The following is a 27,801-nucleotide window of genomic DNA, read 5'->3' as shown; positions in this document are numbered from 1 at the left end:
TTTTGGTAAACTATCCCTTTGAGAAACTCAAATGGGAAGCTCCTATGATGGAGGTCTAAGCATAATCTGAATTACCCATGATTCAATAAAACATCTGCCTCACCAGCCTCCCTAACAACACCACTTTGAGGACATTCAGAGCCAGATTGAGCCTATTGACTGCATCCGTTTGCATTTCAATAACAATCGACCTGAAAGATTTCCAATCAAAAATCAAAGTCCCCACTCCCCAGTAAATCTATACAACTGTTTAGCAATATGTTAATGAGCAGTTAATTAGTGCAGAGTGGTGTTAAGATCACACCTGAAAGAAAGTGCCAACATGGCTAAAACCAAAGGGAAACGTTCTGGGGTCAGACTTTGAGCGTGAAATCAGGAGACGGAGAGCAAACATGATGAACCCTGCACCTGCACTGTAAGGAAGTGACTGTTACAGAGATTCACACATTAGGACCAAGGTCAAATTCTTCTCCTAAATGGTACCAAGAGGCCTGTAAAATACGAGCTCTGGTACGGTGGAGGTATTGCTGTCTAGGCACTGAGGCACAGCGGACTCGCATTTGACAAGCGCTGCAGAAATCTCCACCCCGTGGGTCTGATCTCAGGATGGCAGTTACACCTTCACAATTCAGATGGATGTCTACACTACACAAAACACAGAAACACTCTTATTTGAATGATGATACACTTTTCAGCTTGTCAGACACTGGCTTTTCACTCAGCGTGAAGTCAGGAGAGTATATTCAAACCATGTGGCTTCCTTCTCAGTTATTCAGTCAGATTTTTTATTTTTATTTTGAAAGACATTTTCAATACTTTTATTCAGAAAGCATGCTTTACATTAAAGACTAGGGGTGTAACAATATATCGTGTCACAAAATATCGCAATACAAAAATGCATCAATATGTATCGTGACAATATGTATTGTGCATAATTCACCCAAAGTTTTCAAATTTGAGTTTTAGTGTCAGTACCGGTACTACATTTAACTGCTATATATAATGTTGAATATACACTCACCTAAAGGATTATTAGGAACACCTGTTAAATTTCTCATTAATGCAATTATCTAATCAACCAATCACATGGCAGTTGCTTCAATGCATTTAGGGGTGTGGTCCTGGTCAAGACAATCCCCTGAACTCCAAACTGAATGTCAGAATGGGAAAGAAAGGTGATTTAAGCAATTTTGAGCGTGGCATAGTTGTTGGTGCCAGACGGGCCGGTCTGAGTATTTCACAATCTGCTCAGTTACTGGGATTTTCACACACAACCATTTCTAGGGTTTACAAAGAATGGTGTGAAAAGGGAAAAACATCCAGTATGCGCCAGTCCTGTGGGCGAAAATGCCTTGTTGATGCTAGAGGTCAGAGGAGAATGGGCCGACTGATTCAAGCTGATAGAAGAGCAACTTTGACTGAAATAACCACTCGTTACAACCGAGGTATGCAGCAAAGCATTTGTGAAGCCACAACACGCACAACCTTGAGGCGGATGGGCTACAACAGCAGAAGACCCCACCGGGTACCACTCATCTCCACTACAAATAGGAAAAAGAGGCTACAATTTGCAAGAGCTCACCAAAATTGGACAGTTGAAGACTGGAAAAATGTTGCCTGGTCTGATGAGTCTCGATTTCTGTTGAGACATTCAGATGGTAGAGTCAGAATTTGGCGTAAACAGAATGAGAACATGGATCCTTCATGCCTTGTTACCACTGTGCAGGCTGGTGGTGGTGGTGTAATGGTGTGGGGGATGTTTTCTTGGCACACTTTAGGCCCCTTAGTGCCAATTGGGCATCGTTTAAATGCCACGGCCTACCTGAGCATTGTTTCTGACCATGTCCATCCCTTTATGGCCACCATGTACCCATCCTCTGATGGCTACTTCCAGCAGGATAATGCACCATGTCACAAAGCTCGAATCATTTCAAATTGGTTTCTTGAACATGACAATGAGTTCACTGTACTAAAATGGCCCCCAGAGTCACCAGATCTCAACTCAATAGAGCATCTTTGGGATGTGGTGGAACGGGAGCTTCGTGCCCTGGATGTGCATCCCACAAATCTCCATCAACTGCAAGATGCTATCCTATCAATATGGGCCAACATTTCTAAAGAATGCTTGTTGAATCAATGCCACGTAGAATTAAGGCAGTTCTGAAGGCGAAAGGGGGTCAAACACAGTATTAGTATGGTGTTCCTAATAATCCTTTAGGTGAGTGTAATGTATAATAATGCAATGGGGGAATATTTGTGTGTCCTGATAATGCCAAATGTCTGATGTTACCAGTAAAAAGTGTCCTACAATATTTAAAATCTATCTAGTCAGTGACAGAGCGCAAGCATATTCGTCTAAAATAAATCTGTTTTCAGCTTCAGAATCATGAATTTTGTTAATCTGGTGTCTCTATTGTCCTGTGCATTGGGTTTCCAGAAGTCCAACATTTACACACACAATGTAATATCAAATTTAGCATTTTAATCAACAGTACATTTTTTTTGTTAACCTTTTATCATATATCTTGGAGTATCTCAATAATATCGTATCGTGAGTTCAGTATCGTGATATGTATCGAATCGTGACATGAGGGAATCGTTACACCGCTATTAAAGACAGTAGGCTAAAGACTTTGATGTTGTTGCAAAAGACATGTATTTCTATAAACGCTGTCTATTCATTAACGAATCATGAAAAAAAATGTATCAGGGTTTCCACAAAAATATTAAGCAGCACAAGCGTTTTCAACAATGATAATAATAAGAAATGTTTCTTGAGCAGCAAATCTGCATATTAGAATGATTTCTGAAAGATCATGTGACACTGAAGACTTGAGTGATGATGGTCGAAAATCTAGCTTTGCATCACATAATAACATATACACAATATTAATGTTTTTACTGCATTTTTGCAAAAGAGACTTCTTTCAAAAACATTAAAAAAGCTTACAGGCCCCAAACTTTTGAAAGGTATAAATGATAACAACATCACAAAGACAGTGTGAAATAGTCAAATTCATCTATATCTTTCAGTATTAAATGACTTTTTTTTCTGATGAAGATCTTTTACTTGACGATTTGCCCAAAAGAAGAAGAAAAAAAGATTATTGGAGAATATTTTACAAGAAAATACTATTTCAGTCTTTCTACTTTCAAATTTCAAGTTTAATTCAATGTACTTTCTTACATTTATTTGTTATCTTACGTAATTATTTGTGAAATTTACTAGCAATTTCTAAGTGAAAATTGTTCAAAGTAAATTCTACACCAAATATATATTTTTTTTCAGTGTATCTTAGAAGGCAGAAAACATGATGTGGCCTATACCTTGCAAAACACTTAGCATCAGACAAAGCCTTAAAATGCTGCCTATATGTTTTGGAACAAAGATAAAATAGGATGCTTGTGGTTAGAGATGTGTCGGTCTGTTGGGAGATGTCTATAGATTAGGGCTTCCTCGTGTTACAATAACATGACCAGTCAGAATCCCTGTGCCTGTCAGTCAACTCAGGATCAATAAGACATTTAGAACCACATCACTTTGCTGATTCATCTATCTTATGTGTCTTTCCATGAATATTTTATGAACTCATGGAATGGGAACGGGTTCCTCCAAGATTTTATACCTGCTCATCTCAACATGCAGGGAATAGAAAGCGTAACAGCAAACATCAGGCCGCCATGGCTATGAAAAACAGCAGTGAAAACAAACTTTCTCTTTGATCGTATCTATTCCACCATGAGCCGAGGGACGTGTTGAAACAGACTATTTTTATCGTGATCAGGAGCTTGTGCACTGACAGGACAGTCAACACGCCGTCGCTATACACAAGCTGAGCCACAGCAAAGGCTTGCTCTCATCTAAACACAGCTAAAACGCAAGCACAGATAACACTGCATAACAATGCACAGCCTGTGAAGTGGAAAAACAAGTCTATTACAGCACCCGAAAGGCTTTCCAAAAATCTGCAGGGAAACATTACTGGAATCTGTGGAAGGTTTAAGAAAAATACTGCAGTCAGAACTACAGATGGTCAATCATGTACCAGGTGTCGGCTTCTTCTGTTAATGGGTCAGACATCAGCAAAACACCACAGCACACATCCGTCTGTCATTCTCCTATACTACCGGTAACAAGTTTGGAATAATTCAACTTTTTTAAAAATGTTTTAGAAGCAAAGTGAAGATTATTCTGCTCACCAAGGCTGTATTTAATTGATCAGCTCCTGCGAGGACTTCAGATGATACAAACTCTGAATCAACATGCACCAATTTTCTAATCATTTAAAAACAAGTATTCATTTCTTCAATGAGCACATTCTTTCTGCCTTACATTATTACATTGTTTAAATGAATAAATGTTTAGCTAACTGTGATTTTTTATACATTTCTGAAATGCATAACTTCTGATAACAGATCACTCTAAATTGTAATGTTGACTGCAATGCAATGGATTTTCAGTAAAGCTGCTTTGAAATGATGTGTATTGTGAAAAGTGCTATAAAATAAATGTGAATTGAATTGAATCAAAATATAGCAAAAACAGTAATATTGTTAAATATTATTGCAATTTAAATACAGTTTTTTATTTTAATATATTTTAAAATGCTATTTATTCCTGTGATGACAAAGCTGAATTTTCAGCATCATTACTCCAGTCTTCAGTGTCACATGATCCTTCAGAAATCATTCTCAAATGCTGATTTGATGCTCAAGAAACATTTCTTATTATTAGGAAAATTAAAGGCCCACTGAAGTGCCTTGAAACGCGTAACAGGGTGGGACATATCGAACACTCCACTCCTTTTTAAGAATAGCCAATAGCGTTTAGTTTATTTTACAGCTCGGCCAGAGCCGTTGAGCTCTGTAAAGCCGCCGTTTCCTCCTAATCGCTAACAGTTTCTCCTCTTAAACTCCTCCATATCGCTTTAAAATATAGCATACTGTGCAGAATTCAAATGGGTCTGATACGGTTTCTGGTCTGCGCCGACTCGCGCACATGATCCGCTCTGTGCTATCATGCCTCTGGACCGGAGCTGCGGCGGTTCATGTGACACTAATAAAACCAGACTTCATTCGCCCCAATGGAAAGCATATTTACACATGTCTGAATCGTTCCCTATCCCATCTATATTGCACTATGTGCCATTCACAATCACCATATAGGAAAAAGTAAATGTGTGAACAAGTGACCGATTTCAGCCGCAGCTTCGGTGTCTATTTATAATGTAGGGGGCGGAGCTTCAGATTCTAGAGAGCATTTGATTAGACAGAAAATCTAATGAGAAGCTAAAGTGCAAAATGATGTCATCAAAAGCATTGATCCATATTGGCGGAAGTGAGAAACTAGTTTTGAATGCTTACTAAATGCACATTTTGTCATTGTTTTGGAGCACACTATAGCTTATAGATAACAGTAAGGCTAACATATTCATACTAAAAGCCCATTTTGATTTCAAGGGGACTTTAAAAACAGTTGTGCACTATGTCAGAATATTTTACTGTATTTTTGATCAAATAAATGCAGCATTGCTGAGCATCAGAGACTTCTTTCAAAAATGTTTTTAAAAAATCTTAACTATTCCAAACTTTTCTATATAAATCTAAACAAATCCACACATAATTCAATGCATTGCATGAAACTAAAGCATAAGAAATTCCATGAAAGTTTACAGTGTTTTAGGGGAATGCTTGTGACGAGGTAAGTTGGATGAATGGATTCTCAGAAGAGTGTAGTTAGTTAATTTCCGAAATGCAGCAGACTAAAGGAACGCATTGCTGAAATGGATCCTGTAGTCAGGCACACCCACTCTGTGGAAAGCTGACAACAGGCATTGTTTTGACGTATCATACAGTCCCTCTTGACTTTTAAAATAACAGATTGTCATCTCATCAGACACGGTATGAAGAAACAGACATTGCATTTCACATAGCCAAACCCTGACAACAACATGGAAACACAAACAAACACACCTACAGCTCACATTCCCTAATGATGGCAGGTTTATGCTGTCTTTGCATCATCAAATAACCTTCAAAAAGCATGCATACTGCAAGCGCAGGGGTCGGCGACAGCAGTAGTAGACCCCTGTAGACTAAACCGCACACACACGTCTACATGTCAGGCTGCACTGCATGTCTCCCTGCATCGGTGTGCAGCAGGCAGTGATGCACCAGCCTGCAAAATGTATGTGAAGCACTAGCAGCAAGGCACAGACCATTCAAAATGTGCATGTTGGTGTGATTTATCATGTGCATTGACGTGCTTATCTATCACAGGTGTATGTCATTAATGTGACCCTCTTGCATGTAAAAGCCCATCCCCCTCCACCAACAGCAAAAACAAAAATCTGAATAAAAGGCATTAAAATTTCATCCAAACCTAAAATACACATCTTATGACAATGCATGCTAAAAATAATCCATTGTCAATGCAAATTATTAATGAAAAGACAGCAGATGGTGAATACACCCACTTTACATACTGACACACTGAACTATTGAACATGCATGTATGATATTCCGGCCATGATGGTGTAGCCTAGTATATGATGTTGGATGAGCAAACATACAACATTGCATATTTCCAAACAATTGGTACGATTCCGTTCATAAAACCAGTATTACGCCAAATATGTCGAAATAGAATATGACAAGCAAAAACGGTTCTTACCCCGAAGCACACTGGTTTTATCCATGTACATCGCGCAGCAAAATACGAAACCAGTCATTAAAATACAGAACGGGGAGACACAATCCCCCCCAATCACTCAAGGACGAAATCAAAATCAAATCAATAGGATTAACGCTAAATAAAACGCAATTCCGGTTGCTCCTCCAGTCCACCGGCGAACGATCTAAGGCGCGAGGAGGATCTGCGCTCTCACGCGCATCTCCAGCGCCTCGAAACCAACGCGCGATAACTACACAAACCCCGCGCAAAACACACGTTAATGACACCAAAACGACACTAAAACGAATATTTGACAGGTTTTTGCAGCGGTGGCCATGATGACACCGAAAATGCGGATATAATAAGGAAATAAAATGCACCCTCGCGCCCCCCACCCCTCGCTGACTGCCCTGACACACACACAGACACACATACACACACAGCAGCAGCAGCAGGACCGGGTCCCTCCTCCCCTCACCATCATCTTTACCATCCTCAGCTCTGTTTCCTTGACAACAGTTTAGAGGGTTTAATTTGGACTGTATATGTTGTGATACAGCTAATATTATCATTCAAAGCAAAAGTGCAACAATTATTGTGTAATTTGTGTCAGAATTTGCTGTTCTACATTCTACATACTGTGGAGACTATACAAAAAGTGCCTTGGCAATATGGTATTTTGACATATACCATGTTTTATTACATCTGCATCATGTTTATTTGTTTGACAAATTATGTTACCCAATGCAACTTACAGTTCATTAAAGGAACATATTTTAATAAATATTAGGATGCATAATGTATAGAAGAAATGCATTCATGTGCATTTGCTGGGAATCAACAAATGACCTTGGCATTGCTAGTCTATGTTAAACACTATGGCAATACAGTGATGATATCAGATAATAATACTATGGTACTTTGATATACACCACAGCAGGCCTACTAAAATTAATGTTCTCCAAGGTATTTCTAAGAAAACTATAGTAGTACCATGGTATGTCAAACAAAAAAATAATAATAAAAAAATAAAACAATACATGGAAGTACTGTTACTTTTGTGTAAGTGCATCCTTTACCAGTTGAGCTGAATAAATGAATAAATATAAAACATATTTATTCAACAAAAATATGATATAAAAACAAAATATATAAAATAATATTATTAAAATAACTTCTGCAGCTGTAACACTCAACATTAGAAGTATCAGCAGTATATATATATATATACACACACACACATACATACATGTTTGGTTATATCTAGGTTATATATCTATATCTAGGGTGATTAATTGAACTGATGCATTTGAAGTATAAGGTTTGGACAGATCAAGGGCCTGTGACTCATGGAATAACCCTCTTATAATTAAACCGCATGTGTGGCAGTGTGTAATTAGGTTCTCTTAAAAATAGCCATCACCAATGATCACGCACGTGACCCTGTCTGTCATCATCTACATTTACTGAGTTTAACCAGAGACTGTCTGAGGGGGAGGAGACAAATGAATACAAGAAACCATAACACTGAAAGGGTTAGTTCACTCAAAAATGAAAATTCTGTCAGTAAGGAACACAAGTTAAGATTTTTTGATGAAATCTGAGAGCTGTCTCACTCCTTCATAGACTGCGTAATTACATTACAGAAAAGTTAGTAAAGACATCGTTAAAATAGTCCAAGTGACTAGTGGCTCAACCTTAAAGTCCCACTCCGATCATATTTTGAGCTATTTTTAAACATTCCCAGTGGTCTTTAAATTATGATTATGCCATTTTTAGCCAAAATCACAAAACCTGTGCCGTTTTCTGGGACTTCGCTTCAGCAGAGCGGCAGTAGCTCATTAGCAATTCGCCTCTGCGTTGTGGGCGGAGCCGTTGGCACGGAGACGACCCTCCCCCTGCCCGTTGCTGAGAGCTCTGTCTCTACCGCTAGCTTACACCCCCAATACCGGTGGGGCAACAGTATTATATACACGTTAATTATTATTATCCGAAGTTAATCAAAGTTATCACCGATCACCGATCATTATTTCACTCCAAGACGTCGCGTGTGGAGACGCCCAGTGGAGTTACTACGTCACAACTCCAGTCGATTTTAGCCGGCATTTTAGCGTCTGCTACTGATTCACAGCCATTTGAATGTAGAAATACTCAGAAATACAACTTTGAGCTTATTTTTCTCAAGGTATGTCCTCTAACATCAGAAAAATGCCACAAGAACATGTTAACACCTAGAAAAACATTATTTTCATCGGAGTGGGTCTTTAAGTATATCAAGCGACGAGAATACTTTTTGTGCGCAAAACCCCCCCAAAAAACCTGACTTTATTCAACTCTTCATTTTCTTCCGCGTGGGCCTCTGATGCGAGTTCACGAGAGCGCCACGACGCATGCGCGAGGACTCTTGCATTGTCTTAGCTGTGTGCTTAGGGTCATTGTCCTGTTGAAAGGTGAACCTCCAGCCCAGTCTGAGGTTCTGAATGATCTGGACTAGGTTTTCATTAAGGCTCTCTCTATATTTTGCTGCATTGAGCTTGCCTTCTACCCTGGCGAGTCCACCAGACCCTGCCGCTGAATGCCCACAGCATGATGCTGCTACTGTTGGGATGATATTGTGCAAGTGATGAGCAGTGCCTCATTTCCTCCATACATGATGTTTAGAACTGAGGTTCATCAGACCAGAGAATCCTGTTTCTCACAGTCTGAGAGAGACCCTTAAGTGGGTTTTCGTGCGTCTTCACTGAGGAGATGCTTGAGTCTGGCCACTCTGCCATATAACCCAGATAAATGGAGTGTGTCCTTCTGTAAGTTTCTCCCATCTTCATATATGATCTCTTTTATTGAGAGGTGTGTGCCTTTCCAAATCATACACATTCAATTGAATTTGCACAGGTTAACTCCACTCAAAGTGTAACATCTACAAGCGAAAATGGAATGCTCCTGTGCTAAATTTCAAGTGTCCTAGAAAGGGAAAGGTAATAAATAAATAAATAAAAATAAAAAATGCAAAAAAAATCAAAGTGCATTATACAGTACACAGTATTATTATAAGGGAACTCAAGTTGTGGGTTTCTGGAATTTTGGACAGTGGACCTCCAGTAATGTAAATAAGCACAATGACTTAGCAAATGCTTCTGGTGTCGACATAAACCACTGCAAAATCATCCATCCAGATGGGTTTCAAGCCGGATTAACATTCAATTCAGGACATCGAGTAGAGGCTGAGAACACAATAATAAAGCCTGATACAGAATATTAAAGTGTGTCACAACAAATTCTCTGACATCAGGTAAAGAAACTAGTCGGCTGATGATCTCTGAGGTCACACAATTTACGCTATAGCGTGCATCTAGGCTGATTTGTGATGGCAGTATTTCCCCGTTGACAAAGGTCTGAATAATCCTCTCGCACAGAGAATGACTTGAGATTACGTGGCACGGGGTTTGCCCTCTCTCTGGTTCATTTTCCTCACCCCTGCTGGGTCCACAGTGCTGTTGCTCTCTGAGACCATGGCACAGGTTGTAGGCTTTAAATGGAGAGATTTACCCCACTGATTTCCCTAGCGAGAAGGCCATCTGCCTACTGTCACTCGGCCCATTATTATGACTTCTACACAGTGCGCATGCTCACTGGCGGCATCACAAGCCGAAATGCCACAGGCCAATGACTCGCGTGCACTGGAAATATTCATATTCAGAAGCTTATTAAAAGCATGCACTGCTTTCCAGGTGTATCATATCGTATTTGAAAAGTAATCATCTGCAGGAAAATATAAAACTAAATGTATATTTTCTAGAAAATTAAAAAAAAAAAAAAAATGTGAGTGGCTAAAAAAAAAATGCTTAAAAATATAATAAATTAAATTAAATATTAAAAATTATAAATAAATTATAAATACATCCATCCATACATAATGAAAGAAATCTAAAAACATACAAATAAAATCTAAGTAAACAGATATTTACAGCACACCAATTAAAGCGCATGATTTGAGGTATGATTCATGTATGTAGCAGAAACGCATTAGGACGAGTTACCAGGCAATGTTTAATACTTTAATACTCGGGTGTTTGTCTAAATCTCGAATCTTACACATGTGCAATAATAATGATAGTGATGCTTGCCTTAGAAAACGGCACTAATAATAGCGCAATGGCACTGCAAGTATGAGTGAGCCATTTATAAATTCCCAGTATTAAATGATTCAAATCATCTCTAGGGGTGTATTCGTCCTCTTGTGTTTATCTCAAGGCAATAATACATCGACAACAGGATGAACATAAGGGACTAGAAGAACAGTTCCCTGTTTTTTTGTTAGTAACAGGAGGGATGAGCTAAGGGTTAATGGGGTTGACCTTCACTCCTTGCATTCATTGCACTTTTATTGGCCTCTACACATCACCTTAGCGTAATTAACACACATGGGGCTTGTGCAGAATGAATTTTAAGTATACTACACTTCACTATTTACTATATAAAAAATGTATGCTCAGTAAGATTTTTTAAAATAAATAAATAGTTCAAGGATGCATCAAATTGATCAATACAGTACAGACATTTTTTTAAATTACTTACCATTTCTTTGAAATATTTGTGATATTTACTAATCATTTCTAAATGTAAATTGACGTGCAAACCCATTTTTCATTGTACAAAAGATTTCTATTTCAAATAAATACTGTTCTTTTTAACTTTCTATTCATCAAAGAAACAGTTTTTCAACAATGACAATAATACGGATATCAGAATAATTTCTGAAGGATCATGAGACACTGAAGACTAGAGTAATGATGCTGGACATTCAGCTTTGATCACAGGAATAATTTACACTTTAAAATACAGTATATTCCAATAGAAAACATTCTTTTATATAGCAAAAATATTTAACAATATTACTGCTTTTACTGTATTTTTGATCAAATAAATGCAGCGTTTGTGAGATTTCTTTCAAAAACATTAACAAATCTTACCAACCTCAAACTTTTGAACGCTATAGTGTAATTTGAATGTTTAATCTGAGAAAATTTTCGCATTTTTAATCCAATTTTCTGTACAAATAATGTCTAAATAATGTTTCCGGTTCAAGAATCCCACTGGAAATGGAAGATCAAATGAAGGGCAATACAAATATAGGCCATTCAGATATTCCATGCATGCACAGCTGCATACTGCACAAATAGTAAGAGTAGTGTACAACATGCTATTCTGAACACAGGCATAGTGAAGGACAAGAAGTGGATCAGTGGATTACGGTGGGCTGTTGTTGTACTGGAGGGTCTTGTGTCTGTAATGGAGCTGGTGAGAGCGCTGTACTGGAAGGCCGACTGAGGCCTTGAGAGTCTCAGCTGTTTGCTTGCTGACATGTCGAACTCACTCCCAGAGGGCTGGATTTGTTACGCCCCCTTTACCAGATGTCTAACAACACTCTCAGATATAGAGGGGGCTGGTCGTCTGCTCGCTTGTGAGAACGCATGATCCTAAAAGCATGATTAACAACATCCGGTCCGTTTCAAAACAAGCCTCAGCTGACTTTCAAGTGACTGTGAATAATAAGCAGTTTTTAGCATCCTACTAACCAGAATTATGTGAACAATGTAGGTAAACCAGGGTTAAATAAGCAGATTTCTGATAAACTTCAAAAGGACACGGAAGGTTTTATCAGTTTCAAAACCGGTTTCTGTTGTAAACGGCTTAAGATAACGCAACTACGATCTTCCCTGAACCAAACCTGCTCAAAGCATCTCTCTCAGGGATTGAACCAGGTTGCAGATATTCAAGGAAAACCTTCAGAATGGTGCTTGAGGAGTAAAAGATTTATGATGCCATTGATTTTTACTGCGAGTAGCTTCACTTATCTCTTGCAAAGAAAATCCATCTTGCTTCGGTTACAAGCGTTCCATGCTTCTATTTCAATTCTGATACTATTGTGTGTATAGATGAGCTCTTCTCTGAGCGGTCAGGAATGCAATGCTTTGTTCAGCTCAGACGGCGCTGGAATGTGGGTTCGGTGATCTTTGACTTTGGTATTTGAGTGAGTCTCATAATGACAGTCTTAAAGTCATGGAGTCGAGAGAGCTGAATGTAGTGCATCAATTCCAGCCCAAGTCCTCATCCTTTAGGAGTGGATTTGCTTTCTCAGAGCCGAAAATGTTGACAACATGAACCAGACATGAACTCTTCCAGGCCTCAGTTACATACAGTGTATGAGGATCAAATATGTTGTTTGTGGGCAGCCAATGAAGACCATAGACTGGCATTATGCAACTTTGTTACGAATCCTACATAGGTTTGTGCAGGAAGTAAGACTGGAATTACTGACGACTCGTTTCAGGCAGTTCAGAATTGTTGTTTTTTTTTCTTTTGGGAGACTAACTCAATTATTCGTGCACTTCGATCTTTGAATCTTTACAGACCTTTTACATTCACAAAGTTATATTACCCACTGCATAAAAAGTAATATCCAAAACAAAGGGCACTTTAAAGTATAAGGTCTCATTCATGAAACAAGCACAATGACTTCATAAATAATGCAAGTGTTCCCACAGCTCAAACAGTAAAGCAACGCCAAGGTCAAATGTTTCATTCCCAGAGGATGCATGAGCTGATCAAATGTATGCAAGTCACTTTGGATAAAAGCATCCCCCAAATGCATACATTTCTACATTAACTGCTGCATTGAATTGAATGAGACAATTTACATAGAAAACAGAAATTCATTTTGCTCTTATCATGAAGACCCATGGATCAGTGAGCACAATGAATATGATTCATCGGTCTATCATATCATATGGTTTTGTCATTAATACATCGACACCAGTGCACACGTGGACTTGGATGCGGACCATGCTGAAAAAATGCGTAAAATGCTACACGTATAGGAAAATCCATGGAGTGCATGCATTTCTCTCATCTCTTCACTGCTGAAAAAAAAAAAAAGAGGTCACATGTTGTATTTTGTCTGCCTCTCTCATTACATTTTCTGCTGTGGAAAAGCAGAGACCGAAGACGCCCCCTCCTCCTCTCTGCAGACACACATTCGTCTCTCTCTCGTGAGCCGTCTAATCAGCTTGTGATTTTGAGACCCATCTCTGTACTTATCAACCCCTCCCCGTTTACTTGAGCAGATTAAAGCGTCCAGGATTTGAGCGAGTGGGTTAAAGCTCCCTCTCGAGCGATTAGAGCTTCCGCTCTCTTTCTCCCGAGTCCTGCCACGTTGTCCGTGGTTTCAAACAGCAGCACGGCATTCCCACACGCTGACACAGTGACACAGTCTTCACTTTCCCTCGTCTCATTCTCTGTGTCTACAGCTGCAGTAGCAGATAGCATTTTAGCTCACGCGCACACTCAATATGCAGTCTTATTCATTTAAGGGTCTTTCTTCAAACATGGGAACTTGTAGAAAATAACCTCTTAAATCACTATTCTCACTAGTTTATTTAGTCCACTAACAATGTCCAACAGTGGACATATTTGCATCAGAAGAAAATTGTGATTTTCTATTAACTATATATATATATATATATATATGTCATTTTCATCACCTTTCTTATTTTGTGTTTTACTTGACAATATTCAGCAAATTTCAAACATTTTTACTACTCCTTTGTCATGCTAAGGCTAATTTGATAAGCTTTTCGTTTACATTGGTAATCAAGTAGGCTACATTTACATTTAAAACAATCTATATTGTGTTTGCAGTGGAAAATCACACCATTTATTATAATACATATATATAAATAGTAAAAATATACACTCACCGGCCACTTTATTAGGTACACCTGTCCAACTGCTCGTTAACACTTAATTTCTAAGCAGCCAATCACATGGCGGCAACTCAGTGCATTTAGGCATGTAGACATGGTCAAGACAATCTCCTGCAGTTCAAACCGAGCATCAGTATGGGGAAGAAAGTTGATTTGAGTGACTTTAAACGTGGCATGATTGTTGGTGCCAGAAGGGCTGGTCTGAGTATTTCAGAAACTGCTAATCTACTGGGATTTTCACGCACAACCATCTCTAGGGTTTACAGAGAATGGTCCGAAAAAGAAAAAACATCCAGTGAGCGGCAGTTCTGTGGGCGGAAATGCCTTGTTGATGCCAGAGGTCAGAGGAGAATGGCCAGACTGGTTCGAGCTGATAGAAGGGCAACAGTGACTGAAATAACCACTCGTTACAACCGAGGTATGCAGCAAAGCATTTGTGAAGCCACAACACGCACAACCTTGAGGCGGATGGGCTACAACAGCAGAAGACTCCACCGGGTACCACTCATCTCCACTACAAATAGGAAAAAGAGGCTACAATTTGCAAGAGCTCACCAAAATTGAACAGTTGAAGACTGGAAAAATGTTGCCTGGTCTGATGAGTCTCGATTTCTGTTGAGACATTCAGATGTTAGAGTCAGAATTTGGCGTAAACAGAATGAGAACATGGAACCATCATGCCTTGTTACCACTGTGCAGGCTGGTGGTGGTGGTGTAATGGTGTGGGGGATGTTTTCCTGGCACACTTTAGGCCCCTTAGTGCCAATTGGGCATCGTTTAAATGCCACGGCCTACCTGAGCATTGTTTCTGACCATGTCCATCCCTTTATGGCCACCATGTACCCATCCTCTGATGGCTACTTCCACCATGTCACAAAGCTCTAATCATTAGGGCCCAAGCCCAAAGGGCGAAGGCCCTATTGTTTTCCTTAGGATTATTTATTATTATTATTAGGGCCCAAGCCCAAAGGGCGAAGGCCCTATTGTTTTCCTTAGGATTATTTATTATTAGGGCCCAAGCCCAAAGGGCGAAGGCCCTATTGTTTTCCTTAGGATTATTTATTATTCTTCTTATTATTTTTCTGCTACCTTTTGGACACTTTTGGAGGCCTTAACATGCTCAAAAACTCCTGAAACTTTGCACACATGTCAGAACCCGCGGCCATCAGGGCCGGGCTGAAGATGGTACCCGGGCGTGGCAGGGGGGCTCGACAGCGCCCCCTGGAACGGGGTCCGAAAACATGGTCCATAAATCAAACACGCTTGCATGTAATAATATGAAACTCGGTACACATGTAGATCTCCTCGTTTCATATATACTTCACACTCTTACTTTTTACCCCAGCCCAACAGGAAGTCGGCTATTTAGGGTTGTTGGTAAAACACACGCAATGGAATGTGAAATACTCCTCCTAGAGAATTCAAACAAACGGCACGAAACTCGGTCAGCATGAAGTCAAGACATTGAGGATGAAAGTTTGCGAGGGGATTTTTGATATCTCGAACGGTTTGGCCGTGGCGAGGAAACAAAATTATGGCGAGAAACGTGAAACAGGAAGTGTGTCATAACTACTGCATACATTAACTGATCTTGATGAAACTTCAACAGTGTGTTCGTTGTAAGAGGCCGATCACATGGATGTGACTATTGTGAGTCAAAATTATAGCGCCACCAACTGGCAGCAGGAAGTGTGTCACTTCCTAAATGCTTTGAAATCACCCTCTTATTTTTACCCGATTTGCTTCAAACTTTATGTGTATAATGTAAACACACGCCAGATGTAGACCTGTGAAAGGATTATTGATATCTTAGATACTGTTGCCGTGGCAACACATCAAACTTTAATATTCTTGTTTGATGCTTTTGAGACTCTTAGCATGCTTGAAATTGCATGAAACTCGACAGACACAGGTATGCATATGGTTCAGATCAAGCCGGACAACTTTCTAATTAACTGTCATTAGCTCAGACCAAGAGGAAGTCAGATATTTTGGTTTGAATGTGGATGTTTCTGAGAATTTTCTCTCCCTCTCCCTCTGACAGAGAGAATGCACCCTGCCATTCGTGTGTGTCTGTGTGGGGAGGGGGGGAGGGGCTCTTTTAGTTTAAACACAAAATTATACATAGGGCCATACTGCCCTCTTGTGTCCAAAATTATATTTATATATACATTATACATATATTTGGTATGTGACTGAGGACCGAGAGCTTTTAAATACGGGACATTGATAATGGCCACGTGCAGAGCGCTCGAGGGAATTCCTATGGAAGTAGGAATGAACTAAAAAACGTTCGCTCTGTTCTGCTCGCTCGTCGCCACGGACGCGCACCATTATGAATGCCAGTGCAGCCGCATACTTTTTAGTGTCACTTTAAAATTAGTGCAATAACGGGGCCGATTGCTTGAATTGTGAGTTCAATAGTCTATTATTTTTCACGGAAAACACAACAACAAAAGAGTACAAGGATAGATTCGCTGAAATAGGGGCTTTTACATAAAATAGCCTATTCCGTCATCATCTTTTCAGTCAGCTCTTCACTCTCGTGATTAATGAAATTTGACTCCTGTTGCTGATATTTGCTGCAACTTTCGTTCCGCTCACAATTTAGTAAGCAAACACGCTTCAAATGTGTTTTTATTTTATTTTTGTGTATATATATGTGTGTGTATATATATGTGTGTATATATATATATATATATATATATATATATAGCTTATGTTTCAAATATGAGTTAATTAACAATCGTTGGAAAGAATGATACTTTTAATATCACTAAACCGTCATTAGGTGTCGCCAGGCGACCGTCTTAATGAGCGAGTCATTGATTCATTCGTTCAAACGATTCGTTCGAACGGCTGAGTCATTCATGAATGAGACAGATTATGGATTGGTCGTTGAATCTTTGAGTCAACCGATTCGTTCAAAATGCTGAATCATTCAGTAATGAGAACGCGTTGCTGTGAGATGCTCGATGGTTCTGCTGTGATCTTTGTTTAACTATTTTCGCTGCTGAAACAGAAAAAAAAGTCAATATTGCATCTAAAATGTAAGTGATTTGACGTGTGTGTGTGTGTGTGTGTGTGTGTGGGTGTGTGTGTGTGTGTGTGTGTGTGTGTGTGTGTGTGTGTGTGATTGTGTCTGTTACAGTGATTGTTTAACCCTTGTTAAAGTTTAGGCCTTGTCTTTTTGGATATATATCTTTTTATATAAAAAAAAATAGCATACAACCCATGTATTTTAAATGTATTGTTTGCTTTAAATTACATTGAGATTTGTATGTTTGGTAATTGAACCTGAATGAATTATAAATGAATGTGCTATATTTCAGATCATATATTTGTTTTCCTTAAAATTTGAACTAACACTAACTTTATTCTCATCTGAATGATAGATTATTTATTTCTGTATAAAATAAAAACACATTTGATTTTTCTTTTTTAATCAATGTAGAATGTGTAACTGAAAAAATAAACAGATTAGGGCTCTGATCGAGGACAATAATGTCAAAAAAAGAATCAGGGCATGTCTCATATCTTTCTAAAATGTAATTATACACCATTTATTTTTATATAAAATTATACAAATATTAGAACTAAACCCATTTTATTCCTTTTTTTCAATTTAAGAATTATTTTTAAGTTTAAAAACAGCCAGAATGGTTGTTTAGTCAAAAATAATAATAATCCAAATCATATATAGTGCTATACTGCCCTCTTGTGTTCAAAATCAGGTAGGCCTATTGAATTTATATATATTTATATATTAGGGATGTTACTATGGGAATATTTTCCCACCGGTTAATCAACGTGTGATTGTGTAAACAAATTGTGTAAACCTCCCGCTGGGGGGTTTAAAAACACTAACTTGAAAGCGAAAGTATAATATGGACGTCCGCACGGACATTGAAATGGTGGCGCTCGAATGAATTCCTATGGAAGTAGAAATTAACTAAACGTTCGCTCTGTTCTGCTCGCTCGTCGCCATGGACGCGCACCATTATGAATGCCAGTGCAGCCGCATACTTTTTAGTGTCACTAAAATTAGTGCAATTTCGGGGGCCGATTGCTTGAATTCTGAGTTCAATAGTCTATTATTTTTCACGGAAAACACAACAATAAAAGAGTACAATGACAGATTCGCTTAAATAGGCGTTTTTACATAAAATAGCCTATTCCGTCATCATCTTTTCAGTCAGCTCTTCACTCTCGTGATTAATGAAATTTGACTCCTGTTGCTGATATTTGCTGCAACTTTCGTTCAGCTCACAATTTAGTAAGAAAACACGTTTCAAATGTGTTTTTATTTTATTTTTGTGTATGTGTGTGTATATGTATGTATATATATAAATATAGCTTATGTTTCAAATATGAGTTAATTAACAATCGTTGGAAAGAATGATACTTTTAAACATAACACTAAACCGTCATTAGGTGTCGCCAGGCGACCGTCTTAATGAGCGAGTCATTGATTCATTCGTTCAAACGATTCGTTCGAATGGCTGAGTCATTCATGAATGAGACAGATTATGGATTGGTCGTTGAATCTTTGAGTCAACCGATTCGTTCAAAATGCTGAATCATTCAGTAATGAGAACGCGTTGCTGTGAGATGCTCGATGGTTCTGCTGTGATCTTTGTTTAACTATTTTCGCTGCTGAAACAGAAAAAAAGTCAATATTGCATCTAAAATGTAAGTGATTTGACGTGTGTGTGTGTGTGTGTGTGTGATTGTGTCTGTTACAGTGATTGTTTAACCCTTGTTAAAGTTTAGGCCTTGTCTTTTTGGATATATATCTTTTTATATTAAAAACATAGCATACAACCCATATATTTTAAATGTATTGTTTGCTTTAAATTACATTGAGATTTGTATGTTTGGTAATTGAACCTGAATGAATTATAAATGAATGTGCTATATTTCAGATCATATATTTGTTTTCCTTAAAATTTGAACTAACACTAACTTTATTCTCATCTGAATGATAGATTATTTATTTATGTATAAAATAAAAACACATTTGATTTTTCTTTTTTAATCAATGTAGAATGTGTAACTGAAAAAAATAAACAGATTAGGGCTCTGAGGACAATAAATGAAAACCAATGCAATATGATGAATGTCCAAAAGATTTGTTTTGCTTTTAAACTATGGTGTGTGTGTGTGTGTGTGTGTGTGTGTGTGTGTGTGTGTGTGTGTGTGTGTGTGTGTGTGTGTGTGTGTGTGTGTGTGTGTGTGTGTGTGTGTGTGTGTGTGTGTGTGTGTGTGTGTGTGTGTGTAAGATATTTTGGTTGGGTGACAGTTGTAGTTTACAGTTTGACAAAAGCACAATGTTGTGTTTTATTGCGATTGTACACAAATATAAGTAAACACTTTGCAGTTTGAATAATGTCCTGTATGAACAAAAGGACGGAGTATGTTTTTATGTCTACATTGTTCAATCACGCCTCACACACAGACACACACACACACCAACTATTTTTCTAATCAGATCAGGCAAATATTCTGTCTTGGCACACTTCATATAACTTTCAAACTTGTGTACTTATTTCATGTGTCCATTAAGTCCATGAGACCATAGGGTGTCTCATTTTTCATTTTAGGTTTCAGAAGGTTGCTCACGCATACTTTGTGGTTGATATGTGCCCTCAATGCACACTTTTGCAGAGCCCACACCAATGCAAGCTCTACAGTACACATCTTCTCAAAGGTCAAAGCGGAGTTACGATATTGCCCGTCATGCACAGTAACCCTAAAGGCACCGGGGTGGCGGTGCCACCGGCTTGTTTATATATATATATATATAGAAAGGCACCGGGGTGGCGGTGCCACCGGCTTGTTTATATATATATATATATATATATATAAATATAGCTGCGAGCAGCGATGAAGGGCCAAAGCCGGCGGCACCGCCACTCCGGTGCCTTTAGGTAACTAAAGGCACCGGGGTTGCGGTGCCACCGGCTTGGGCCCGTAATCGCTGCTCGCAGCTATATTTCTTCTTATTATTTTTCTGCTACCTTTTGGACACTTTTGGAGGCCTTAACATGCTCAAAAACTCCTGAAACTTTGCACACATGTCAGAACCCGCGGCCATCAGGGCCGGGCTGAAGATGGTACCCGGGCGTGGCAGGGGGGCTCGACAGCGCCCCCTGGAACGGGGTCCGAAAACATGGTCCATAAATCAAACACGCTTGCATGTAATAATATGAAACTCGGTACACATGTAGATCTCCTCGTTTCATATATACTTCACACTCTTACTTTTTACCCCAGCCCAACAGGAAGTCGGCTATTTAGGGTTGTTGGTAAAACACACGCAATGGAATGTGAAATACTCCTCCTAGAGAATTCAAACAAACGGCACGAAACTCGGTCAGCATGAAGTCAAGACATTGAGGATGAAAGTTTGCGAGGGGATTTTTGATATCTCGAACGGTTTGGCCGTGGCGAGGAAACAAAATTATGGCGAGAAACGTGAAACAGGAAGTGTGTCATAACTACTGCATACATTAACTGATCTTGATGAAACTTCAACAGTGTGTTCGTTGTAAGAGCCCGATCACATGGATGTGACTATTGTGAGTCAAAGTTATAGCGCCACCAACTGGCAGCAGGAAGTGTGTCACTTCCTAAATGCTTTGAAATCACCCTCTTATTTTTACCCGATTTGCTTCAAACTTTATGTGTATAATGTAAACACACGGCAGATGTAGACCTGTGAAAGGATTATTGATATCTTAGATACTGTTGCCGTGGCAACACATCAAACTTTAATATTCTTGTTTGATGCTTTTGAGACTCTTAGCATGCTTGAAATTGCATGAAACTCGACAGACACAGGTATGCACATGGTTCAGATCAAGCCGGACAACTTTCTAATTAACTGTCATTAGCTCAGACCAAGAGGAAGTTAGATATTTTGGTTTGAATGTGGATGTTTCTGAGAATTTTCTCTCCCTCTCCCTCTGACAGAGAGAATGCACCCTGCCATTCGTGTGTGTCTGTGTCTGTGTGGGGAGGGGGGGAGGGGCTCTTTTAGTTTAAACACAAAATTATACATAGGGCCATACTGCCCTCTTGTGTCCAAAATTATATTTATATATACATTATACATATATTTGGTATGTGACTGAGGACCGAGAGCTTTTAAATACGGGACATTGATAATGGCCACGTGCAGAGCGCTCGAGGGAATTCCTATGGAAGTAGGAATGAACTAAAAAACGTTCGCTCTGTTCTGCTCGCTCGTCGCCACGGACGCGCACCATTATGAATGCCAGTGCAGCCGCATACTTTTTAGTGTCACTTTAAAATTAGTGCAATAACGGGGCCGATTGCTTGAATTGTGAGTTCAATAGTCTATTATTTTTCACGGAAAACACAACAACAAAAGAGTACAAGGATAGATTCGCTGAAATAGGGGCTTTTACATAAAATAGCCTATTCCGTCATCATCTTTTCAGTCAGCTCTTCACTCTCGTGATTAATGAAATTTGACTCCTGTTGCTGATATTTGCTGCAACTTTCGTTCCGCTCACAATTTAGTAAGCAAACACGCTTCAAATGTGTTTTTATTTTATTTTTGTGTATATATATGTGTGTGTATATATATGTGTGTATATATATATATATATATATATATATATATAGCTTATGTTTCAAATATGAGTTAATTAACAATCGTTGGAAAGAATGATACTTTTAATATCACTAAACCGTCATTAGGTGTCGCCAGGCGACCGTCTTAATGAGCGAGTCATTGATTCATTCGTTCAAACGATTCGTTCGAACGGCTGAGTCATTCATGAATGAGACAGATTATGGATTGGTCGTTGAATCTTTGAGTCAACCGATTCGTTCAAAATGCTGAATCATTCAGTAATGAGAACGCGTTGCTGTGAGATGCTCGATGGTTCTGCTGTGATCTTTGTTTAACTATTTTCGCTGCTGAAACAGAAAAAAAAGTCAATATTGCATCTAAAATGTAAGTGATTTGACGTGTGTGTGTGTGTGTGTGTGTGTGTGGGTGTGTGTGTGTGTGTGTGTGTGTGTGTGTGTGTGTGTGTGTGATTGTGTCTGTTACAGTGATTGTTTAACCCTTGTTAAAGTTTAGGCCTTGTCTTTTTGGATATATATCTTTTTATATAAAAAAAAATAGCATACAACCCATGTATTTTAAATGTATTGTTTGCTTTAAATTACATTGAGATTTGTATGTTTGGTAATTGAACCTGAATGAATTATAAATGAATGTGCTATATTTCAGATCATATATTTGTTTTCCTTAAAATTTGAACTAACACTAACTTTATTCTCATCTGAATGATAGATTATTTATTTCTGTATAAAATAAAAACACATTTGATTTTTCTTTTTTAATCAATGTAGAATGTGTAACTGAAAAAATAAACAGATTAGGGCTCTGATCGAGGACAATAATGTCAAAAAAAGAATCAGGGCATGTCTCATATCTTTCTAAAATGTAATTATACACCATTTATTTTTATATAAAATTATACAAATATTAGAACTAAACCCATTTTATTCCTTTTTTTCAATTTAAGAATTATTTTTAAGTTTAAAAACAGCCAGAATGGTTGTTTAGTCAAAAATAATAATAATCCAAATCATATATAGTGCTATACTGCCCTCTTGTGTTCAAAATCAGGTAGGCCTATTGAATTTATATATATTTATATATTAGGGATGTTACTATGGGAATATTTTCCCACCGGTTAATCAACGTGTGATTGTGTAAACAAATTGTGTAAACCTCCCGCTGGGGGGTTTAAAAACACTAACTTGAAAGCGAAAGTATAATATGGACGTCCGCACGGACATTGAAATGGTGGCGCTCGAATGAATTCCTATGGAAGTAGAAATTAACTAAACGTTCGCTCTGTTCTGCTCGCTCGTCGCCATGGACGCGCACCATTATGAATGCCAGTGCAGCCGCATACTTTTTAGTGTCACTAAAATTAGTGCAATTTCGGGGGCCGATTGCTTGAATTCTGAGTTCAATAGTCTATTATTTTTCACGGAAAACACAACAATAAAAGAGTACAATGACAGATTCGCTTAAATAGGCGTTTTTACATAAAATAGCCTATTCCGTCATCATCTTTTCAGTCAGCTCTTCACTCTCGTGATTAATGAAATTTGACTCCTGTTGCTGATATTTGCTGCAACTTTCGTTCAGCTCACAATTTAGTAAGAAAACACGTTTCAAATGTGTTTTTATTTTATTTTTGTGTATGTGTGTGTATATGTATGTATATATATAAATATAGCTTATGTTTCAAATATGAGTTAATTAACAATCGTTGGAAAGAATGATACTTTTAAACATAACACTAAACCGTCATTAGGTGTCGCCAGGCGACCGTCTTAATGAGCGAGTCATTGATTCATTCGTTCAAACGATTCGTTCGAATGGCTGAGTCATTCATGAATGAGACAGATTATGGATTGGTCGTTGAATCTTTGAGTCAACCGATTCGTTCAAAATGCTGAATCATTCAGTAATGAGAACGCGTTGCTGTGAGATGCTCGATGGTTCTGCTGTGATCTTTGTTTAACTATTTTCGCTGCTGAAACAGAAAAAAAGTCAATATTGCATCTAAAATGTAAGTGATTTGACGTGTGTGTGTGTGTGTGTGTGTGATTGTGTCTGTTACAGTGATTGTTTAACCCTTGTTAAAGTTTAGGCCTTGTCTTTTTGGATATATATCTTTTTATATTAAAAACATAGCATACAACCCATATATTTTAAATGTATTGTTTGCTTTAAATTACATTGAGATTTGTATGTTTGGTAATTGAACCTGAATGAATTATAAATGAATGTGCTATATTTCAGATCATATATTTGTTTTCCTTAAAATTTGAACTAACACTAACTTTATTCTCATCTGAATGATAGATTATTTATTTATGTATAAAATAAAAACACATTTGATTTTTCTTTTTTAATCAATGTAGAATGTGTAACTGAAAAAAATAAACAGATTAGGGCTCTGAGGACAATAAATGAAAACCAATGCAATATGATGAATGTCCAAAAGATTTGTTTTGCTTTTAAACTATGGGTGTGTGTGTGTGTGTGTGTGTGTGTGTGTGTGTGTGTGTGTGTGTGTGTGTGTGTGTGTGTGTGTGTGTGTGTGTGTGTGTGTGTGTGTGTGTGTGTGTGTGTGTGTGTGTGTGTGTGTGTGTGTGTAAGATATTTTGGTTGGGTGACAGTTGTAGTTTACAGTTTGACAAAAGCACAATGTTGTGTTTTATTGCGATTGTACACAAATATAAGTAAACACTTTGCAGTTTGAATAATGTCCTGTATGAACAAAAGGACGGAGTATGTTTTTATGTCTACATTGTTCAATCACGCCTCACACACAGACACACACACACACCAACTATTTTTCTAATCAGATCAGGCAAATATTCTGTCTTGGCACACTTCATATAACTTTCAAACTTGTGTACTTATTTCATGTGTCCATTAAGTCCATGAGACCATAGGGTGTCTCATTTTTCATTTTAGGTTTCAGAAGGTTGCTCACGCATACTTTGTGGTTGATATGTGCCCTCAATGCACACTTTTGCAGAGCCCACACCAATGCAAGCTCTACAGTACACATCTTCTCAAAGGTCAAAGCGGAGTTACGATATTGCCCGTCATGCACAGTAACCCTAAAGGCACCGGGGTGGCGGTGCCACCGGCTTGTTTATATATATATATATATAGAAAGGCACCGGGGTGGCGGTGCCACCGGCTTGTTTATATATATATATATATATATATATAAATATAGCTGCGAGCAGCGATGAAGGGCCAAAGCCGGCGGCACCGCCACTCCGGTGCCTTTAGGTAACTAAAGGCACCGGGGTTGCGGTGCCACCGGCTTGGGCCCGTAATCGCTGCTCGCAGCTATATTTCTTCTTATTATTTTTCTGCTACCTTTTGGACACTTTTGGAGGCCTTAACATGCTCAAAAACTCCTGAAACTTTGCACACATGTCAGAACCCGCGGCCATCAGGGCCGGGCTGAAGATGGTACCCGGGCGTGGCAGGGGGGCTCGACAGCGCCCCCTGGAACGGGGTCCGAAAACATGGTCCATAAATCAAACACGCTTGCATGTAATAATATGAAACTCGGTACACATGTAGATCTCCTCGTTTCATATATACTTCACACTCTTACTTTTTACCCCAGCCCAACAGGAAGTCGGCTATTTAGGGTTGTTGGTAAAACACACGCAATGGAATGTGAAATACTCCTCCTAGAGAATTCAAACAAACGGCACGAAACTCGGTCAGCATGAAGTCAAGACATTGAGGATGAAAGTTTGCGAGGGGATTTTTGATATCTCGAACGGTTTGGCCGTGGCGAGGAAACAAAATTATGGCGAGAAACGTGAAACAGGAAGTGTGTCATAACTACTGCATACATTAACTGATCTTGATGAAACTTCAACAGTGTGTTCGTTGTAAGAGCCCGATCACATGGATGTGACTATTGTGAGTCAAAGTTATAGCGCCACCAACTGGCAGCAGGAAGTGTGTCACTTCCTAAATGCTTTGAAATCACCCTCTTATTTTTACCCGATTTGCTTCAAACTTTATGTGTATAATGTAAACACACGGCAGATGTAGACCTGTGAAAGGATTATTGATATCTTAGATACTGTTGCCGTGGCAACACATCAAACTTTAATATTCTTGTTTGATGCTTTTGAGACTCTTAGCATGCTTGAAATTGCATGAAACTCGACAGACACAGGTATGCACATGGTTCAGATCAAGCCGGACAACTTTCTAATTAACTGTCATTAGCTCAGACCAAGAGGAAGTTAGATATTTTGGTTTGAATGTGGATGTTTCTGAGAATTTTCTCTCCCTCTCCCTCTGACAGAGAGAATGCACCCTGCCATTCGTGTGTGTCTGTGTCTGTGTGGGGAGGGGGGGAGGGGCTCTTTTAGTTTAAACACAAAATTATACATAGGGCCATACTGCCCTCTTGTGTCCAAAATTATATTTATATATACATTATACATATATTTGGTATGTGACTGAGGACCGAGAGCTTTTAAATACGGGACATTGATAATGGCCACGTGCAGAGCGCTCGAGGGAATTCCTATGGAAGTAGGAATGAACTAAAAAACGTTCGCTCTGTTCTGCTCGCTCGTCGCCATGGACGCGCACCATTATGAATGCCAGTGCAGCCGCATACTTTTTAGTGTCACTTTAAAATTAGTGCAATAACGGGGCCGATTGCTTGAATTGTGAGTTCAATAGTCTATTATTTTTCACGGAAAACACAACAACAAAAGAGTACAATGATAGATTCGCTTAAATAGGGGCTTTTACAAAAAATAGCCTATTCCGTCATCATCTTTTCAGTCAGCTCTTCACTCTCGTGATTAATGAAATTTGACTCCTGTTGCTGATATTTGCTGCAACTTTCGTTCCGCTCACAATTTAGTAAGCAAACACGCTTCAAATGTGTTTTTATTTTATTTTTGTGTATATATATGTGTGTGTATATATATGTGTGTATATATATATATATATATATATATATATATATATATATATATATAGCTTATGTTTCAAATATGAGTTAATTAACAATCGTTGGAAAGAATGATACTTTTAATATCACTAAACCGTCATTAGGTGTCGCCAGGCGACCGTCTTAATGAGCGAGTCATTGATTCATTCGTTCAAACGATTCGTTCGAACGGCTGAGTCATTCATGAATGAGACAGATTATGGATTGGTCGTTGAATCTTTGTGTCAACCGATTCGTTCAAAATGCTGAATCATTCAGTAATGAGAACGCGTTGCTGTGAGATGCTCGATGGTTCTGCTGTGATCTTTGTTTAACTATTTTCGCTGCTGAAACAGAAAAAAAAGTCAATATTGCATCTAAAATGTAAGTGATTTGACGTGTGTGTGTGTGTGTGTGTGTGTGTGTGATTGTGTCTGTTACAGTGATTGTTTAACCCTTGTTAAAGTTTAGGCCTTGTCTTTTTGGATATATATCTTTTTATATAAAAAAAAATAGCATACAACCCATGTATTTTAAATGTATTGTTTGCTTTAAATTACATTGAGATTTGTATGTTTGGTAATTGAACCTGAATGAATTATAAATGAATGTGCTATATTTCAGATCATATATTTGTTTTCCTTAAAATTTGAACTAACACTAACTTTATTCTCATCTGAATGATAGATTATTTATTTCTGTATAAAATAAAAACACATTTGATTTTTCTTTTTTAATCAATGTAGAATGTGTAACTGAAAAAATAAACAGATTAGGGCTCTGATCGAGGACAATAATGTCAAAAAAA

At 38.4% G+C, this 27,801-nt stretch overlaps 1 protein-coding gene across 4 annotated transcripts in view; it reads right to left on the bottom strand.

Annotated features, from left to right (window-relative positions):
• fgd1 (FYVE, RhoGEF and PH domain containing 1) overlaps window positions 1-27,801 on the bottom strand; it is a 67,717-nt gene that overhangs the window by 19,781 nt on the left and 20,135 nt on the right. Inside the window, exon 1 of one of the 4 annotated variants that reach the window (XM_056265255.1) lies at window positions 6,674-7,083. The exons of 2 other annotated variants lie outside the window; for them this stretch is intronic. In XM_056265255.1, the coding sequence (XP_056121230.1) occupies window positions 6,674-6,731 (58 nt within the window). In that variant the 5' untranslated portion in view covers window positions 6,732-7,083. Of the gene's footprint in view, window positions 1-6,673; window positions 7,084-27,801 lie in introns of those variants that run through there. One more of the 4 variants, XM_056265256.1, reaches the window with a different exon arrangement.

This window comes from Rhinichthys klamathensis, unplaced genomic scaffold, assembly GCF_029890125.1.
Source record: "Rhinichthys klamathensis goyatoka isolate OS25496 unplaced genomic scaffold, OSU_Roscu_1.1 h1tg000231l_1, whole genome shotgun sequence".
Lineage (NCBI taxonomy): Eukaryota > Metazoa > Chordata > Actinopteri > Cypriniformes > Leuciscidae > Rhinichthys > Rhinichthys klamathensis.
Note: the sequence above shows the minus strand (reverse complement) of the source record. Positions and strands in the feature narration are given on the sequence as shown.